Consider the following 16422-nt stretch of genomic DNA (forward strand, 5'->3'; position numbering starts at 1 on the left):
GAGCCAATTTCACAAAAATTCAAGTGAGTAGGAGGGAAACTAGATAACCTCTGGAAGATGTGATTTCTGTTACCAAAAGCAACTAAGCACAGACGGCACTTGGGAGACTTGAACCTAACTCGAGGTTTCTGAGTGGGAAGGATGAACTTCACAGAAGCGACGTGGGATCAGCAGCTCAGCATGAGAGGACACTGCAGGCAAGGAAGCAGCTACAACTACCAAAGATGAAATCGTGAGCCCCTTGAAAAAGGCGAGGGAAGTACTACAGTGAAAGTAATCCCAGAGAGGATATGGAGGTACACCTAGGCTCTAGGCTCTTGTTGGGCATAACCAAACAGGTATGGCAAAATTTTATAAGTTGTACTGCAACGTCAAATAAGATTTAAACAGTATGGATATAATCATCTGACAAACTCACAGAACCGAGGCAGCACGAGTAGGAGAATATGGTCTGCAATAAATGAGCAGGCTACACCTAACATCCTTCTCTTTGGCGAAGTCTCTAACTTCAAAGGCCAATCTGCCTTCTAAGGACTACAGGCAATTACTGATTATTGTTCCTCCAGCCAGCTGATTTTGTTCCCTAATTATCGTCCTCAGTATTGGCTGACAACGAGGTTTCACAGTTTACGGAATATAAACAGTATCTATCCATAACTTGGGGGATACTTTCCCAGGAAGCGGAATTTCCCATTTCAAAATGCTAAAATGAATAAGCAAAGATGACTTATGTGAGACTCTCTCCCAGTGGACAGTAATGGTAGCAATACTCCACAGAGAACAGTGTTTCAGAGATCTCCCTACAAATCATAAAAGGCCCAAAGCTACCCTGGCAGAAATCAAAGGCAAATATGTGCCTTCCAAAAGTTAACCATAGTCTTCAACTAGCCTTGGAAAATCTTCAGAGTATAGAGGCTGATACTTCCAACGCTCGGGATAACAGGCTATATTTAAAGTCATTCTAAAATGAAATTTATCACTAAAAAGGAGACTAGTGTGAGACTGTGTTTCATTTTTACCATTTAAATAGGTATATTTTAATAGGGTCTATTACAAGGGCCACTTCTTAATTTACTGATTCTTTTTCTATTTAAAAGTCACTCACATTATCATAAGGTTCTTTACATTTCTTCTACTTTCTAGTTTTTTCTAGCATTATATTAGGCAGAAATGATGTAAGAAAAAGCTGGGATGGCTCAGCCACGACAGAGTCCAGCAACCTATTTTTTTTTAATAAGGTGTGTGTTTTTTTGCCAGACCACACGGCGTAATTTTTTTTCTTAAAAATGAAAGAAATTAAACTCACCCAACCCCCTCCCAACAGGCCGGCTCCCCGCGTGAGCAGTCCTTCAGTAACTGGATCATCTCAGCATAGGGCATGCTGGGCAGTCACAGCCAAATGGGAGCCGGCATGGCTGGACTCAAGGGGATCTGAAAAAGTATAAAACCACTTATGTGCTAAGGGTCTCCCCTATCCCCCATTCAGCATAAGTAATCTACTAGAGTGGTGCACAGGGAGGGAGAAAAGAATGGACACCGAAATAGCAGTACTGTATGTAGGTTTTAGGCAAAGGCCCTCCCTAAATGCTAAACAGGAACGAAATATGTATGAATGACTCAGCAACATGAAAGCCTTTAAGAAAAATAAAAGAGTATACAATTCTATACCTGGTTCCCTGTTAACTGAAACAAACCACCACCACAAATAAGGAAATCTAATAAGATAAAAATGAAGAAACTTCATTTACAGCAGCTCATTCAGATTCCAAATTTAACTTAACAGTAAGCAGCAAAAACCCTGAATTGGAAAACTTTGGCAATCTATATTCTGATTCTTACTTCACTCTTCTCATTCATGCAAGGAGCCATGGTAGGAGTTTTGAGGCAACATGCGCACAGTGGGCTTGCCTCAATCTCCAGATGTCTTTATCAGCCAACATGCAAAATATGTTGCCATAAAATAGGTTTTAAGTGCTTTTAAAGTTAACATAATTTATTTTTAAAGTGCTTCTGCTCTAGTATCTAACTCATAAATAAAATTCAAGAGGCAATTTAAAGAAAAAATTTAAAACCATGAACACTTACTTGAAACATTAATTAGAAGAGATAAGAAACATCTTTAAAAATATATAACTAACATCACTAGTAATGAGACAAAATTACATCATGTGCCTTCTGATATAATTCACTAAGAAGAACACATCACTTCTGTGGTATTTCTACCCAAAATCCATAGCCTGAATATAATCATATGGAAATAACCACAAATTGAGAAGCATCACACAGAAATGATTGGCTTGTATTCTTTAAAAATGTCAAGGTTCTTAAAAAGAAAAAGAAAAGCTGAGAGATGGCTCCAGATCAGAGATCAGTCTCCTAACAAGTCACAAAACAAGGAAACATAATACATGATACTACACTGGATCCTATTAAAACTAAAACAATATTTTTTTTGGCTAAAAGGGCAGTACCGGGACTTTTCAAAATTTGTGTAAGGACTACAGATAATAGTATTTTTTCAATGCTAACTTCCTGATTTTGTTACCTGTACTACAGTTATGTTAGAAAATATCCTTGTCCTTGGGGTGCCTGGGTGGCTTAGTGAGTTAAGCATCCAACTCTTGGTTTTGGCTTAGGTCATAATCTCAAGGTCATGAGATTGAGCCCGGCAATCGGCTCTGAGCTCAACTTAGAGTCTGCTTGAGATTCTCTCCCTCTCCTTCTGTCCCTCCTGCTGGTGCTCTCACTCTCTCGCAAATAAATAAATAAAATCTTAAAAGAAAAAGAAAATATCCTTGTCTTTAGGAAGCATATATTGAAGTGAAAGGGCATTCTCAATGGCTCAGAAAAAAATAATTTGTGTGTTTGAATAGAGGAAATAATAAAACAAATGTGGTAAATGTTAACATCTGAGGAATTCACTTGAAGGTGTACAAAAGAAGTTCTTCATGGCAATTTGTCTACTTTTCTGTATGAAATTATTTCAAAATAAAGTGTTCTTAAAATGTATTAAAAAGGGGCGCCTGGGTGGCGCAGTCGTTAAGCGTCTGCCTTCGGCTCGGGGCGTGATTCCAGCGTTCTGGAATCGAGCCCCACGTCAGGCTCCTCCGCTGGGAGCCTGCTTCTTCCTCTCCCATTCCCCCTGCTTGTGTTCCCTCTCTCGCTAGCTGTCTCTCTCTGTCAAATAAGTAAATAAAATCTTTTAAAAAAAACGCATTAAAAAACACTTATTAAATCAGTCCAAATTATGCCAGGATTCCAAAGGTCTTAAAAAAGTATTTAGTAGTTACATCTCTATCCAAAAGCTTCCCTACCAGGATATACCCTGAAATAAGAGTTCAAACACTGTGTAACAAAACACTAGAGCTGCAATGTATTACCAAAGGGCAATGAGCCAAGATCGCAAATTCCTTGTAAATCATTCCAAGTCATTATCCCTAAACTCAACCGTCAGTTGCGTTTTTCCCAACAAATGATACTTCTTAAAGAGGTGAATTCACTAATCACATACCTATTACACCTAGCTAATATTACAGAATATAAAATGAGTAAGATAGTTCTTATGTTCAAGTAATTTATGTTCTAGAGTATACAAGACCACAAATACACTCTCATCATATCAGGCCCTACTCAGACAACACTACAAATTCCCAATTTCTAAATAATTTCTTCTCTCCCACCTAGGATCCCCATCAGTCCTTTCCTTAAACTACTGCTCAGAACTTGCTTCCTCTCTAGGTCTCCTCTCTCTTCACAGCAGCTGCATTTGGCTCAAAACCAAATGAAATTCTATGCAAACCAAAGAGAGGATGAAGAGAGAAAAAAATGTTTTAAACTTATTGCCTTTGGGAAAGGCAGATCATATGTAATCAACTTGAATCCTCAATGCATTACTTAAAATTTCCTTTAGATGAGAAAAGAATCCAAAACAGTTTTATGGTCTACTTATCTGTGTATTTACTATATTCTGTCCTGGCTGATACCCTAAGTTCTGTAAGAAAACTATAAACAGGGGCGCCTGGGTGGCTCAATAGGTTAAGCGTCTGCCTTTGGCTCAGTTCATGATCCTGGGGTCCTGGGATCGAGTCCCACGTCAGGCACCCTGCTCAGCGGGTATCCTGCTTCTCCCTCTGCCTCTTTCTCTGTCTCTCATGAATAAATAAATTTTAAAAATCTTAAATAAGAAAGGAATAAAGGAAGGAAGGAAGGAAGGAAGGAAGGAAGGAAGGAAGGAAGGAAGAGAAAGAAAAAGAAAGAAAAAGAAAGAAAAAGAAAGAAAAAGAAAAAAAGAAAGAAAAAGATAAGAAAGAAAAGAAAGAAAGATGGTCTGCCTTCGGCTCAGGTCATGATCCCAGGGTCCTGAGATCAAGTCCCACATCAGGCTCGCTGCTCAGTGGGCAGTCTGCTTCTCCCTCTGCCTGCCACTTCCCCTGCTTGTGCTTTCTCTCTCACTCTCTGACAAATAAATAAATGAACTCTTAAAAAAAAAAAAAAGGAAAAGGAAAATACAAACAGGAAAAACACAACTTCTATGCAAAAATCAGGAGACAAAATCGGGGACATGTCAAATAGTATTTAGGAATAAGAATTACTGTGTAGACTGGTATTTTACATGAGTCTCAAGTTCTCTGACTAAGCAGAATCACTGTCTTCTTACAGCACTTAAGTCCAAACAAGCTTATACTTCCTAGTCTCAATCTTAATTATAGCCAAATTCTATTAAGTTAGTATCTTAAGGCTTCATTAGAAAATTTGAGAGTAGCTGATTTCTTCAGAAACTGCTTTTCAAGACTTAAGTTCCTGGAATTCTAGTCTCTAGCTCCTACAAAAAAGTGTGGATCGGCTTTTTTGTTCTAGTAAGCCCCAAAGACCTTTTACCCATAAATAATTCTTAGTCTTTTCTTTTTCTTTCTTTCTTTTAGTCTTTTTTTCATGTTATTCATATAGTTGAATCACTAAACTAAAATACATAAAAGCTGTAAGATTTAAAAAGAGGAAAATATTTAAGGACTCAATGATCTAAGAGTCTAAAACTCATTCAGAGATGATTCTGTACAGGATTTTCATACAGTAATGATAATAATCTTATGTTGTAACCACTAAAAGCCATTATTACAGCTCCAAAACTATAGAGCAATAAAATGACAAAGAATTAAAACTTCCCCCCCAGTAAATAAAAAAATTTAGGCTTACCAAGGTTCCACAGAAACTTTAGTCCTAATCTAGAAAAAGCCAATTCATTTCTATCTTTGTATGCAAATAAAAATTTAAAGAGCATAAGAAGAAAATGCTTGATCATGCTGGTCTAGAGTAAGAAAACATGCTACGTGCTAAACTATGGTTGGAGAAATAAAATTATTTCCCAATATTCTTTTGTCAGCAAAACAAACCTAAAATAATTGAGGTAATTTAGTTGTATGACTCCAGATGTGCTTAGTTTTACAAAATGAAAGGGAAGGGGAAGAAACAATCATGAACTCTGACTTAGTTTTAATGGATCAGCAGCCCTGTCCCTGTCCCATTCTGTCCTAAGACCAAAATGAACTATCAGTATGCAAATCAGTAAAAACTTGCCACAAAAGACACAAAAACTCTCAAGACCTACATTAAAAAAAAATCTTATTGGAGAAACCCTGAGATGAAAAAGACAATGAGAAATCTGAGGCCAATGTCTTGGCTTTTGTCATTTTACTTTCTTTTGGTTCTAATTAGACTAGCCTCAGCTTCTGCATCTGGAAAATAAGATTATACTCACACATACACATACACACACACCACACACACACACACCCCCACGACTTCATAAGAAAGGTTTTGAAGATCAAATAAGCTGATTAACAAAAAAAAAAAAAACAACAACAACAACAACCCAACACATTCTTAAGAGGGAAATGCTCGATTTTCTACTAATCTGTCATACAAAGTAATACTCACTTCAAGTGTTTTATCAAGGCTGCTGGTGTGTTTGATCATTTTATCTGATATACAAATTCAGTTTTTTTCTATTTATACCATACCTCATTCCAAGAAGAATCAGGCAAAAAAGTATATTTGTGTGTTCTTTTTTTAAATTATGCAAGCATAGTAAAAAATAAATCGAACTAGGGGAGACACTCAATACCAACCCAACATCATCACCTACATAAAACAGACAGATGTGAAAATTTCCAAATCCATTTTCTGATTTAAAAGTTCAAAATCTAATCTAACTGGAGCTACCAGAGAAAACAAACTCATCTAACAGTATTCTATCTTGCTGTTCAAAAATTAAGTGACCTTACCTTGTATGGATCAAGTAAAAAGTCACTGAACTTGCTAGGGAGGGAATATTTCTTCACCAATTCGTCTTCTACCACCCATGGTGCATTTTCACCAGTACCAGCCCGTAATGCGTTATGCCGTATAAAGTATCGAAGTATCTCCTTATTTGGTGGGCGTTCTGTACGAATCAAGCTGTCTGCTGGCACATTACTGATGATCTAGGTTAACAAATATAAATACCTTACCACTGGGGTAAAAAGCAATTAACCACTGAGAACAAAGATTTATGTTCTCTCTAGAAAAATTATAATTCTCTCTATAAAATATGGCTATAAGCTAGATGAAACAAAAAGAATAATTTTCAGAGACAAAGTTAAAACACACTCCTAGGCAATTTACCAGTATGTATCAAAGTCCTAAAAAATGTACATACCCGTTGAACCAGCAATTCATCTTTTTTTTTTTTTTTAAAGATTTTATTTTATTTGAGAGAGGAGGCATGAGTGGGGTGGAGGGGCAGAGGGAGAGGCAGACTTCCCACTGAGCAGGCAGCCTTGTGTGGAGCCTGATCCTAGGACCATGACCTGAGCCAAAAGCAGATACTTAACCGACTGAGCCACCCAGGCACACCTGAACCAGCAATTCCTCTTGTTAAGAATTTAGAAGTAAATGGACAGTCATCATCAACTGCTTATAAAAGGGGGGAAAAAACAAAAAAAACAGAAGGGAAAACTACATAAAGGTACATCAGTAACGGAATCATTTTTAAAATTAAAATACATCCATATAATGAATGTAACCATTATATACATTATAATTATATGTAATATACTGCATGTAAGATATACAACCATACACTATATTGCCTATAATATACACAACCACAGGGGAAAAACATTTCTTAATCAGGACAAATTTATCCGAATCATCTAGGGTGCTATTAAAATGCAGATGCTTGGGCCCCAAACTTACTGAATCAGAAGTATCTCTGGCAGTACAGCCTGGGAATCTACATTTTTAATAAACTTCCCCGGTGACTATCATACACCCTACAACCTGAAAATACTGTTTTGGAAAAAATTTAATGCCATCACCGATGTTTACCACATAGTAAATGAAAAAAGCAAGTTATAAAATAGTATGTATAGAATACTCCTATTTTTAAAAGTCACTTAAAAGCTAACCACCCGGGGCACCTGGGTGGCTCAGTCAGTTAAGCATTCGATTCTTGGTTTCAGCTCAGGTCGTGATCTCAGGGTCATGAAATTGAGCCCCATGTCGGGCTCTGAGCTCAGCAAAGAGTCGGCTTGGGACTCTCTCTCCCTCTTCCTCTGTGCCCCCCAAGTCCCCCCTTTCTAAAATAAATAAATCTTAAAAAAAAAAAAAAAGCTGTATCATGACTCTGGATGTATTAAAAAAATATAAACCTTAGAATCAATAAAACAAAGAACTAAGTCATTTTTAAAGGTATTTACTGTTTTAGATTAGTAGCTTCACAGATTCCTTGTAAAAGCACTGATTAGAACTGACTCAGTTTCTGAGTTTAAGTATATTACAAATTGCTTTATTTTTAACTGTGAAGAGCTATTACCTGGGGCAAGTCCTTAACTGCTGGGAACTGATTCTTACTTTTCAAACTGAGTTTAAAGCTCAAATGCAAATTATTCTTATACCCTAATAATTCATATTAAAAGAAAAAAAGCATGCTATCTCCTAGGTAAAAAATACAATTTAAGGTCATAATTACAAAGACTAGAAAACCCCTCAGAATTTGTTGTAAAAACACATTCATCACATTTTTTTTTTTTGCACACTGTCTCCGAGAAAACTAGCCCTATATTTTCTGAAGTAACATTCACTACATGTAAAAGGTTTAATATAAGGTGCCAACTAACCTTATCTTCATTTTGTAATTTCACATCATATTTGTGAGGCAGAAATTTTGGTGGAGCCCATTTCCTTTCTCCTTTTTTTAATGAAGTAGGGAGTTTTCGTGGAGATCTACGTGCTCTGTCATCTAGTCAAATCAATAGAAAATTAGTGAAAAAAAACAAGTCTTTAATTTCATCCATTCATTCAATACTAATAATCTTAATGAACGCTGCACTAAGCACTGAGTGATGGGGGATAAAGATGAATCATAAAGTCCTTACCTTAGGCGGATACAGTCTATTGAGTCTACAAAAATTACAATACCCTGTGATAAACTACTGTAACAGAGATTGGCACAGAAAAATACTGTGAGAAGAGAGAGAAGTAATGTCTAACTTGGTCTGGAAGACAGGCAAAGGAAAGGGCCTAGAAAGAGTAAGACTTGTTGAGAGACTGTAAGCAATGAAATGAGGGACTATGATCTATAGTAAAAACTTCAAACCAAAGAGGTAAATAGGGGCCAAATTATAAATAACATTGTATTCCATTTATTACTATTATCTTTTAAAGTAGGCTCCATGTCCAATGTGGGGCTTGAACTCACAACCCTAAGATCAAGAGTCACTTGCTCTACCGACTAAGGCAGCCAGGTGTCCCAACACTGAATGCCATTTAAAGAGACTGGAATGTGTCTCATGGGCACCAAGGAAACAAAGGATTTCCCGTCCAGCTAACTAGATATATGCTGTGAAAGAGCCCTAGTATGAAAAAATTAAAAGAAAGAAACACTTTCAGCAGTTAAAAAACGAATGAAAAGGGCAACTGAGACTGAAGATCAGGAATCACAAGATACAGCACTGAACATCTGAATTAATGTAACTGGAAGGGAGGTTGAAAGAGCCAAGCAGCGTTTAGAAGACAGACTTGGTAACCAACTAGATGTGGAAATGCTAACAGTTTCCAAGTTTTCCACCTTAGGGACCAAGATGAGGGGGTCATTCACTGAGTAAGAGAATGCTGAAAGAAGAGCAGGACAAATTCTTATTGACGTGCCTTGGGAAGATAAGATAAAGAGTAAGATGATCAATTTAGCCTTACAGGCGTTCAATTTGAACTGCCTAGGACATGCACGTGAAGACTGGGTCTAGAGTTAAGGAGTTAAGCCGACGTGGGTCTGGGAATCATCAGCATTTATACAGATGAAGAATTTAAACTGTGGTCAGAAATGAAATGTAACAATACCCTTGTATAGAAAAATAAAAAGGAGGCAGAAAAAAAATCCTATGAAAAATAATTTAATGAATGGCAGATGAAAAAGAAGGTTAAAAAAAAAAAGTAGGGGTGCCTGGTTGGCTCAGTCGGTAAAGCATGCAACTGTTGATCTCAGGGTCATGAGCTGAGTACCGTGTTAGGTACAGGAATTATTTAAAAAATAAAAAACAAACAACCCCTCACCCCAGAAAAGTAGTTGGGAAACCAAGGGAGACTATAGTATCAAATAAGCTGAAAGATAAAAGCGTGACCAACAGTGTTAAATGGAACAGAAAAATAAAACACAAAGGAGAAATCAGTGAATTTTGCAATTAGGGGCGTCACCTACAAGCTTATTAGGAACAGTTTCAGGAATAAAGAGGCAGAAGTTATACTGTAACAGCATAAGGAATAAACTGATGGTCAGAAAGTGGAGACAACATTCTCAAGAATCTTACCTTAAATAAGTAAGACAGATATAGAATAGGATCAAGGGAAGATACGTTTAACGAATTCTTGAGCCCACCTACTACTCTTACCAACATACTAGCAGTAACATTACATCCAGTAATAACATACAGTAATTAAAATATGAACTAAGGCACACACTCTAAAAAATAAGCCAAAGCCTAAAACCAGCAGTTCCTGGTACACAACACTTAAGGTATAAAACTAACAGCTGTAACACATCACTGGTATTCCAACGATCCTCATTCTAGAAGAAAAGAAGTGTTAGAAGACAGATGAGCCAACACCTAACCAAAACATTCATCAACCTCAAATCTTATGAACTGTGAATCACACACATATTATAAAACTTCAGTGTCAAAAAGAAGAGAGAAACTGAAAAACAGACATTAGCATTCATAATACAGAGTAGAAAACAAAACTGATGTATCAACAATGGGGGGGTGGGTAGCAGCTACACAACCATCTCAGAAGCTTCTTTAGGACTAGATCAGGACGTCCCTCTAAAACCATCTGCCCCTATCCCAAACATCTGGAGACACAAAATAGAACGGAAGGCAGATAGAAGAACATTTTAATGTAACATTCTAACTCAAACTGACACTTAAATAATGAGGTAAAACTGTTTAATCCTCAAACAGTCACGAGGAAGGGAATCGATATACACAAACCCTTTGAGTGCTATTTTTGGAGAAAGAAGGGATCCAGTCAAATTCCTTATTTACACACACACACACACACACACACACACACACACACACAGGTGAAGGCCTCAGAGCCTGAAAAGTCTCCCCAGTGAGCAAGGTCTCAGTTTCTCATCTTCCAAAACATCACTGTTAGGTCTCCAGGTCCCTAAAAATTACTTTTAGTGTCTCACAATTCCGGCAGCTCCCATTTGAGAGGGATCTGAATTATAGAACATAGATAAAAGGAAATATCTTAAAAGCACCACATTGGCTTATAATATGAAAAGAAACAGAAATTAGAATTAGCTGCTCCTACTCCAATAACCCCCCTTCCACACTTATTTCCATTATTTCCAACTTAGAGAAAAGGAAAGCAAACTTTCTTTCCCATCTCGGGTAGACAGGTATGTGCACACAGATTTCTAAGCAGCCAGAGGTAATGACTTCTCACTGGTCTTAATTGTGTAGGGAGATTTAAAACTTTTTTGGGGGGGCGGGGTGGATTTAAATCTTGATTTACTTGGTTAATATTTTGTTTTCTGAATCATAAATGAACAAAAACATGTCTAGCTATCTACAAAACTCAATTACAAATCTAATTGCTAAAGAATTGTGTATAAAATAAACAGAGTAGCATAACTCACTAAGAAAAGCTAGCATCATACATACTAATACTCTCTCTCCTTCCTTCATCCTCTTTTACAATTGTCTCCTTCTTCTGATGATCCTGAGCAATCTGGCTAGAATTCTCTTTGTCACTTGAGGGAGAATCACAGGCACCATCTGATTTCTTCTCAGTGGCCTCTTCATCTACTTTCTCCAAAGGATGAATCTTCACAATCCTCACCTTGAGCATTTTTTCCTTCCCAACCTATAAAGGAGACAGGACAGAATCAAAGATAATAAAGAACCAGAAACTGAAAGATGTTTAGAATATATTATCCAATATCCATCCCACTTCACCTGACAAAAATTCACTGAAACTCTGGAGTAGCCAAGTACAGTGATTTTTTTCCAACTTTACTGGACTTCTAAATTGAAACAGGATACCTTAAAAAACAAAATGATCACCATCTAGTTCATAATTCACGCACCAATATACTAAGGCCAAAAGGCAATCACAACACTAATGTGACATATATATAAAATATGGTTCAAGAATTTCCATTTTTAAGAAAATCAACTATACAGGAGCATCTGTATACCTTCCTACCTCAGTAGGAAGAGCACACGACTCTCGATCTCAGGGTTTTAAGTCTGAGCCCCACATTGGGTGTAGATTACTTGAAAATAAAATCTCTGGAAAATAAATAAATAAATAAATATCAACTGTACATATGGATATCCAATTATTCTAGAATCATCTGTTGTAAAGACGATCTTTTCTTCACTTAATTATCTTTCCACCTCTATCAAAAATCAGTAGTGGGAGGCGCCTGGGTGGCTCAGTTGGTTAAGCATCGGACTCTTGAGCTCAGCTCAGGTCTTTATCTCAGGATTTTGAGTATCAGCCCCATGTTGGGTTCCACAATGGGTGTGGAGCCTACTTAAAAAAAAAAAAATCAGTATTGTGTGTATGGATATATGTACATGAGTCTATTTCTGGATGCTGTTCTGTTCCGCTGATCTAGTAGTCTTTATCTTTATACCAATTGCACATAATCATAATCAAAACTCAAAATTAGGTAGCATTATACCTCTAACTTTGTTGTTCTTTGTCAAAGTTCTTTTGGCTAGACATAAACCATGTCTCCATTCTTTTTATCCAATCTGGCAATTTCTACCTTTTAATTTAAATGTTTAGTTCATTTATATTAAATGTAATTACAGATACAATTAGATGTAGTTGCTTTCTTTTTTCTTTTTTTTTAAGATTTCTTTATTTGAGAGAGTGTGCAGGTGGGGGGCGGGGCAGAGGGGGAAGAGAGAGAATCTCAAGCTGACTCCACACTGAGCCCAATGTGGGGCTTGATTCCAGGACCGAGATCATGACCTGAGCAGAAACCAAGAGTCGGATGCTTAACCGACTGAGCCACCCAAGTGCCCTGTTGTAGTTGCTTTCTATTCAGTTTCACGAAAACTAAAAAATTCTGCTCTTCAAAAGACACTGTTAAGAAAATGAAAACACAAACCCTAGTTGGGAGCAAAAGCAAAGCATATACCCAATAAAGAAATTGTATCCAGAATAAAAAACTCTCAAAACTCAAAAACAAGAAAACAATCCAATTTAAAAATGGACAAAGATTTGAACACTTCATCAAAAGAAATATAAATAAAAGGACAGCAACAAATACATGAGATCTTCAACATTAGTTATTAAAAGGATATTTAAGAAAAAAAATCCTTTGTCAAAAGGTATGTGCATATTCAATTGTATTCAGTAATGCTGAAGTGTTTACCAAAATAGTAGTAAACCAGTAGCTCCACATTCTTGTCAAACTTGCCATTATTTTGACTTTTTCTTATTTACTAATCTGATGTGCATAAAATGTTCTTGCTGGCCTTTAATATGCTTTCCTGGATTACTAATTAGTTTGAACACTTTGTCGTATGTTTATGGGCATACTTATCTCCCTAATTTTTCTCTTCCCCTTGGTCAAACTTTTCCTTTTTCACCTTGCAGATGTGTACAGCACATTTTCCTTTTGCCACTCCAAATCGCTCTTCATTCTTCTCTACCTTACTCTGTGCTTATACAGGCTGATCTTGGTGGCATACACCAAACGGCTCCGTTGACTTTTAGATTTTAGTGAGTTCAGCCCATAGGAAGCAAGAGCAAAAAATCAGATGGTGGAAGAAAAGTTATGTTGCGATATTTATTCCCCTGACTATCTCCCTAGGAAACTGGTTACTTCTTACTATCGAAGTACCCTTCTACAACTACATTACTCTCTTCTAGGCCCCATACCCACTCCTTCCCTTGTTTCTTTGGGGTTTAGAAGTGGTAGTCTCTCTACTGTTGATAGCAATTGGGTACTTAGCCTTTCCTTGTTAGTTTTCCATAACCTAAGTCACACTGTTGTCTGTTGTCTATAGTCCCTGTATTAAATTCAATTCAACTACACCATTTGAATATGGCATCTCCTTCCTGCCAGGACTCTAATGTAAAGTATGTGATTAAAACCCACAGACAGGGGCGCCTGGGTGGCTCAGTCGTTAAGCGTCTGCCTTCAGCTCAGGGAGTGATCCTGGCATTCTGGGATCGAGCCCCACATCAGGCTCCTCTGCTGGGAGCCTCCTTCTTCCTCTCCCACTCCCCCTACTTGTGTTCCCTCTCTCGCTGGCTGTCTCTCTCTCTCTCTCTGTCAAATAAATAAATAAAATCTTTTAAAAATAAATAAATAAAATAAAATAAAACCCACAGACATTACAAATATAAAAAGAACTAGCTAGAAGCTCCAGGGAGTCAAAGTAAATTAGGGAAAAGAACAAGAACTTTAGAACCACATAAAGAGCCAACAGTTTGAATCCCTGTCCCATCATTTACTAGCTACCGTTGGACTACCTGAGCCATTCCCCTCCCTCTTTTCTCTTGCCAGGCTGCCTTTTCTGAGGCTTTAAAATAAGGGGGTGGGGGCGCGTGCTGGGTGGCTCAGTTGGTTAAGTGTCTGCCTTCAGCTCAGGTCATGATCTCAGGGTCCTGGGATTGAGCCCCACATCTGACTCCCTGCTCAGCAGGGAGCCTGCTTTTCCCTCTCCCTCTGCCCCTCCCCACAGCTTATGCTCTCTCTTGCGCTCTCTCAAATAAATAAATAAAATCTTAAAAAAAAAAAAAAGGCAATACTCATTTTCTCATACTGAAGGATGGTTATATAGACATATTCCAGCCAATAACATGTAAAGATAAGGGTGGGGGGCGAGTATACACTTCTGGTAAAGATTTTCTTACAATGCTTAGGTAAGCGTTTTCTTACTCTGAATACAGTCACAAGTTCACAACCAAGAGGCAACAAAGCTAAGGACAAAACCCACACCCTGAGGAGAGCAGAGCAGAATGATACGAAGTATAGGTCCTTGACAGTATAATCCAGCCTCTATGCCACACTTGGTACTACCTACATCTAAGACTTCCATGTGAGATAATCAAATGTCTTCATTGCTTAAGCCAATCCTACTCAAACTGTTGTCCCCAGAGTGTTATCATCACACCCTGGAGATGCTCAGAACTGTATATTTTAGGCCCTACCGTTGACCTTCTGAAGCAAACTGTCAGGGAATGGTACCCGAGAATGTATATTCAGAAGTCCTCCAAGTGATTTTATTTAGGCTAAAGTTTGAGAAGTACTGGACACTGCTAGTCAGCTATTTCATTACATACAGCTGAAACCACTCTTTAACTAAAACATTTCAATCCGGGGATGCCTGGGTGGCTCGGTCGGTTAAGTGGCTGCCTTTGGCTCAGGTCATGATCCCAGGGTCCTGGGATGGAGTCCCGCATGGGGGTCCCTACTTAGAGGGAAGTCTGCTTCTCCCTCTGCCTGCTGCTTTCCCTGCTTGTGCTCTCTCTCTCTGACAAATAAATATATAAAATATTTTTTAAAATATCAATCTGAACAAGATACATTTTTCAAGATTTTTTTTTTGAGTGATCTCTACACCTGATGTGGGGCTTGAACTCATAGCCCCAAGATCAAGAGTCACATGCTCCACCAACTGAGCCAGCCAGAAGCCCCTAACAAGCTATTTAAATATTTGAGCCTGGAATGCACCCAGTGTTTATAGTAGCAATGTCCACAACAGCCAAACTATGGAAAAAGCCCAGATGTCCACTGACAGATGAATGGATAAAGATGTTGTGTGTACACACACACACACACACACACACACACACACACACGCTGGAGTATTACTCGGCCATCAAAAAGAATGGAATCTTGCCATTTGCAACAACAGGGATCTAAGTAGAGGATATCATGCTAAGTGAAATGAGTTGTCAAAGACAAATATCATATATTTCACTCATATGTGGAATTTAAGAAACAAAACAGATGAACATAGGGGAAGGGAAGGAAAAATAAGACAAAATCAGAGAGGTAGACAAACCATAGGAGACTCTTAACTATAGGAAACAAACTGAAGGTTGATAGAGGGAAGATGAGTGGGGAGGATGGGGTAATTGGATGATGGGCATTGAGGAGGGCACATGATGTAATGAGCACTGGGTGTTATAAGCAACTGATGAATCACTAAACTACCTCTGAAACTAATAATACAACATAGGTTAATTGAATTTAAATAAAAAAGAAAAATAATAAATTAAAAAATACATATTTGGGCCTGTTTACCACATCTTCTGTACAGATTCTGCGAGACATTATGGCAAAGCAATCAGCCCAGTGTCCAGTACATACAGATATTTAACAAATATTAGTTCCCTTCCTCCTGAATCTTACCTTAAGCTTTCAAAGGATTATATAGGGATTGCTTTAGTGTCAGGTTTTCACTTTAATCATAGTTACTCTTAAGCTATCTGGGCTAGAAAATTAAAAAAGCAAATCTTTTTTTTTTTTTTTTTTTAAACTAAAAAAAAAGTCAACTCATTATTGTAGTGAAATGACATTCTTTGCTTGTTGGTACCACATATGTGGATTAAACATTACCTGAAAGTCTTTGTAACAAAGTATGAAAAATTACACAACCAAAAAAAGCCAAGATAGCACAGTTACCAAAAAGAGATAGAACAGGGCAAACAAGGATGCAATGGTACACAGTATAACAATTATCATAATACTTTTCTAAAGATTTTATTTATTTGTGAGAGAGAGCATGCAAGCGACACAGAGTGCACACGCAGGGGGGAATGGCAGAGGGCCAAAGGGAGAGGGACAAGCAGACTCCCCACTGAACAGGGAGCTGGACGCGGGGCTCCATCCCAGAACCCTGG

The 16422-nt window shown here is 37.7% G+C and overlaps 1 protein-coding gene across 2 annotated transcripts in view; it reads right to left on the reverse strand.

Moving 5' to 3' along the window:
* Window positions 1-16422, reverse strand: part of BAZ1B (bromodomain adjacent to zinc finger domain 1B) — a 61677-nt gene that overhangs the window by 32995 nt on the left and 12260 nt on the right. For both annotated transcript variants that reach the window (XM_045786211.2, XM_045786210.2), the window contains exons 4-6: window positions 11208-11409; window positions 8157-8278; window positions 6282-6479 (exon numbers count right to left, since the gene is read on the reverse strand). In XM_045786211.2, the coding sequence (XP_045642167.2) occupies window positions 6282-6479; window positions 8157-8278; window positions 11208-11409 (522 nt within the window). The remainder of the gene's footprint in view (window positions 1-6281; window positions 6480-8156; window positions 8279-11207; window positions 11410-16422) is intronic.

The sequence above is a fragment of the Ursus americanus genome, chromosome 2, assembly GCF_024610735.1.
Source record: "Ursus americanus isolate L20-20 chromosome 2, mUrsAme1.1.p, whole genome shotgun sequence".
Lineage (NCBI taxonomy): Eukaryota > Metazoa > Chordata > Mammalia > Carnivora > Ursidae > Ursus > Ursus americanus.